Genomic DNA, 4,800 nt, shown 5'->3' with positions numbered 1-4,800 from the left:
TACACGGAACAAATAATAACTGAAATTTTTAAAACTTGCCAAAAATTGGTAATGGAAAAACATGAAAACTTTTACTTTTTGGGACGAATCAAGTCTGTCGAAAGTACGATTAACTTCAGTTAGTGTTTACTAATCCTCGAGTCTAGATAGCGTCAATGATGAGAATATGCAATCTGTCACAAAAAAGTGGTGTGCATAGAGTTATTCTAGAGAAAATCTTACCAGTCACAAACTATACGGTCACCGTTTATACATCCAACACCACCAAAATTATCCCTCATATCCCGATCCATGAAATGAATGCCTTCACCACGAGCTTTTATGCCTTGGACAAAAGTTTTGGCACGCAATTACAAATGTCTCTCATTCTAAAAAAGATTGGGTCATATTTGGAGAACTTAGAAAAACAACAAATATTTGAACCACTTGCAGAACATTATACGTTGGTACGAACAAAAAAGAAGATGACTGAACTACCTGCACAACATCTAAACTCTAAAGACTAGATAACATGTCAAATTCAAAAGTCACTATAGCTAAGCAGCGTCTTCGAGAGCACGACGACTTTTTATATACAAGATTAACTTTCCCATCCTTTCAGATGATAATGAACTAAGCAGATGCTATCTAGCTTGGTACTCAGAATCTTCATAGATATTGAACAAAAACTGAGGCAACGATGCTATCCTTGGCAGATTCATCAACAACTCCCCTACGGAGTCTTTTCTCGACATTGACGGAGTTGGATCATTTGATTTATCCTCTGTTGTAGAAGGATCTTCAACCTTATTTACACTTGCTGCTACGGGAAAGAAACTCAATTCATCAGTTCTATTTCCTTCAACAGCAACATAACCTGAATTCTCACTCTTATGAGCTGTTGCATGATCCTTCTGAATAAGACAGCACAAAGAATTCACCCGTGACATGAGGGATTTCTCATCTGATTCTGGCATATTCTGAGCGTCACTAAACAAGCACCTCGAGATATCTTCCAGAATCTGCAAGCTTTGCCGTTCATCACTTGACAGGTTGATGACTTCAGATGTACCCTGCTCGGAGAAACGTTGTTCGAAGTGGCTCACTAAATCTTTCATTGACACGGAAGGATGAAAACCAGGCACTTTGACCTGCTCCAGGTTACTGAGACCTTTCAATTTCTCCATATCTCTACTCATAACATCTTGAGTTGCCCTTGTATCCATCACTGCAGGTTACATGACAGTAAAACTAATTAAAACAGATTCAAGACCAGCAAACCTCCATAATGGTTGCTTGTGTGGGTAACTAGCATTAGTGCAGGATCAGTTAGATGCAGCTTAGAGCATCAACATAATTTGGAAGTGTCAATGGTCCTTAGATGCTAGGTTGAAGCAACTAAAGAGAACTGTAGCGACAGAAAAAGAATGTAATATATTAAATAAAACCAGGACCCGAACAACAAAACTTTAAGAAAAACAAATAAGAAATATGACGTCCTCAAAGATGAATCAAACAGAAAAATCCAACTTGTTACACCGGGTTCCTACCAAAAAGAATATTATTAATATATTATTACCTGAGATTGGCGAACGTCTCTCTGGAGGAACACCTTCCAATGGTCTTCTAACATCATCTTGCTCAGCCTTTGAGGTAGAACAATAGGCTCCTGAAGGTGAGGCAGGACCTTGCAAGTTGAGAAAGGGGGTATTTTTCTCATTATTCAGATTAAATTCTGAGTCAGATACATTTGGGTCTTCAAATACTGAAATTCTGGATTCGAAATATGGAGAATCTAGTGTAATCTCTGGTTGTTGACTTAGGAAGTTAAGATGAGGATCGCACTGAACGAGCTTTTCAAAATGCTTTCCCATCAAGCCTGGTGGACACTGTAAGTAATGTTTCCTAAAAAGGAAAACATAAAAATGGGGTTTAACATCAAAACTGAACCACATTAACAATACTGGTCAAGGAAATGCTACAAAACTGCGAACATAAATAGGTGTAACGCCTCACTAAGCAGGCTTATAACAGCAGTGCCATTAAATCAAGTCCATGCAAAGACTTAAAAATTATAAATCCTCTGGATGACTGCTGCAAAAAAAAATGGGGGTTAGGTGGCTGCGCTAGGCTGCTATTTAACTTCATAGAGTAAATAGAGGTAGAATGATCCTAGTGAAAAGTTTCCCGACATCCAAAGGAAAAAAAGGCATAAAGAGGCCCAACATAATCCGCAAAGCTTTCTCAAACTCCAGATGTCAACATTAAATCAGTAATGACTCACTTTAGGACTTAAAGTACACAGTTTCCGAGGAGGTCACAATTAAATTTCAGTCATTATCTTGATACTTTCATAGTCCTAGCAACCGGCTAAAATAAGCAACCAAAGAGTGCTTGGTGCCCAGGAAAAAAAAGGAAAATTAGTAAAAACAACGACTATAAGCTCTGGTTCATACAGAAAGCAAGATAAATCGCTAATGACTAAAAACAAGATCAGAAACATACTTGTGTATGCTAGCCTGTCCTCCAGTAAAATCAGATGTTGCTTGCCACAGAGTATGCTTCCTGGGTTGTGGATTTGTTTCCCTGAAGAAAAGAGGTTGTCTTGCTAGCTGCAACACAAGAATCCCTTAGTTCTTTCATCACTTTAAGGACAATGAAAAGAGTTGCAGAAATACATTTGCCAATTCTTATATAGCATATAGTTTAACAATAACAGCAGCAAAAGAGACGACCCATTAGCACTTACCACTACGTCTAGAGTTCCAGGTCCATCATCTGGGTAACTTGCCTTCAGACCCATAATATCGGACCACTGGATTTCTATCTTATTCTTGAGACCACCGTCAAGGACTTCCCAAACGAGTTTATGCTTTGCAAAGTAACATTTTGCTACTAAATCCCCTTCATATCTTGACTTATACTGCACACATAACAGAATTTCAATCGCTACTAGTACTTCTAAACTGCTATTTGTAAATTACATATTATTCTCGAAACTAAAATACCTCCCAGCTCCCAATTCTCAGAACTGAGGCAGGAAAATTTGAAGCCTTTAGTTTTTCAGTAGTTACAGAGTTTCCTTTCTGCTCCTTCTTCCCATGGTTTCCCACCTTGGGGCTGTTCCCCTGGGAAAGCTTCATCTGGATCAAATCCAACAGCGATGGGCTCTTCCGCAGCCTCAAACCTAATGGACTGGGCTCATCTAGCGGGTTGTACTGCGATGGTGGTACTGGGAAACCGTCAGCTCCTACACTCAATTGCTGCTATAGCAAAAAGATCCGGATTCAGGTAAGCTAATCATACAATAAGCGTCACAGGAATCACCTTAAAGCAGTATAAAAGGCATGCCAGTAATAATACATCAATAAGCATGAGCCTACTACTTATACCCAATTCAACCAATGGTAAAACTTAAACACACCCGATATTTACACCAACCCAATGATTATATGACATATATCTTCACATACACTCATATCACTAAACCATAATTAATTAATACACGTTTTCACCTTAATTTATGACTTAACCATAATAAATTAGCATGATATGGTATAAACATGGGTGGGGGTAAGTTTTTACTGTCGTTAATTTATAAGATACTCCCTCCATTACCTTTTATATGGCACCCTTCCCTTTTCTATTTGCTACACCTTTTTACATTTACAAATAATCTCAGCATCCTATTTGTCATTAATTTCCCTTATTCACTTGCTCAAGGAATAATCACATGGCATGTTGGATAAGGCTAATGCTAGAGCCAATTTGATACGTCATTTATACTATTAAGCTTAAAAATCCTTTTTTAAAACTCGTCTCAGCTCAACGCTATAATGAAGCGGGAGGAGTAATATCTATCTGTTATTGTACTAAATAGCAAGCAAAGCACAAACACAAAAACAGTAGAAAGTTGAGACAACAAAGTGCCACAGAAGCAGGGGCAGATGTTTCCTACCAGGCTAGGGGTTCATCTGAACCCATGACTTTCGCAAAGACGCGAAGTATAGTATAAACTTTCGACAGGGAGTATAATATATACTTATGTTAAAATCTATTAAAATCTCAATAAATATTAGATTTGAACTCATAATTTTAATAGTATAATGAATTCAATGCTGAAAATCTTAAAAGTTCAACTCATTAAATTTGAATTCTGGATCGCACAGAGAAAAAAAAAGCATCTCCGGGAAACAAAATAGCAAAAAGCGTGAGTACATGTATGTAAATATGCAAATAGAGGTAATACAGAAACTCAGTATGTGGAATAGAACAAACAGGGAGATAACGAAAAGAAAACAAACTTGGAGAGAAGAGGAAAGCTTTGATCGCTTGTTAAGTGGGCCGTGTGCTTCATCCAAATCATCCTCTATTTCCAGCTTCACCACCGCCGTTTTCCCCTTCCGCCACTGCAACTCCGGCAACACTTCAACAGTATTCATCAATTGAACCATAGTTGAAAACACGAAGAATTAATCAAACAAACACCAATATATCTAAGCCGTTCGAGTCGGACCAGAAGAAGAGAAATCAATTTTCGTCTTTACTGCTAGCTACCTTAATTATAGAGTCTCAATATATATTATTTTTATATTTATATTTATATATGTTGAATAAACACGTGTCAATTTCACGCGCTTGTACTCCACTCCACCTCGAATGTGCTGGAGTCACGTGAGAGTTTTGGATAAAATGCTGACGAGGCGCAAACTAGGGAAGGTTCGAGTTTCGGCTAGTGGGAACGGTTGCGATGAGGCAAGGTGACACGTGGAAGAATCTAACGGTGGATGACACGTAAGAGGCTGAATTGGATGGGCTGCG

General features: G+C 38.2%; 1 protein-coding gene across 2 annotated transcripts; it reads right to left on the bottom strand.

The window, feature by feature from the left end:
* Positions 1–337: 337 nt before the first annotated feature.
* On the bottom strand, positions 338–4,559 carry LOC107781689 (uncharacterized). Of its 2 annotated transcripts, none has more exons than XM_016602425.2 (6): positions 4,284–4,559; positions 2,988–3,245; positions 2,729–2,902; positions 2,485–2,591; positions 1,559–1,884; positions 338–1,207 (listed from the first exon to the last, which is right to left on the bottom strand). In XM_016602425.2, exons 1-6 carry the CDS (start codon positions 4,431–4,433, stop codon positions 624–626), a joined length of 1,599 nt encoding a protein of 532 aa, XP_016457911.1. In that variant the 5' UTR covers positions 4,434–4,559; the 3' UTR covers positions 338–623. The 2 variants fall into 2 exon arrangements, with proteins under 2 accessions (XP_016457911.1, XP_016457912.1); XM_016602426.2 differs by having other exon boundaries at positions 2,988–3,242; positions 4,284–4,558.
* Positions 4,560–4,800: the final 241 nt, after the last annotated feature.

The sequence above is a fragment of the Nicotiana tabacum genome, chromosome 6 (genome assembly GCF_000715075.1).
Source record: "Nicotiana tabacum cultivar K326 chromosome 6, ASM71507v2, whole genome shotgun sequence".
Lineage (NCBI taxonomy): Eukaryota > Viridiplantae > Streptophyta > Magnoliopsida > Solanales > Solanaceae > Nicotiana > Nicotiana tabacum.
This window is presented reverse-complemented; position numbering and strand designations above follow the sequence as displayed.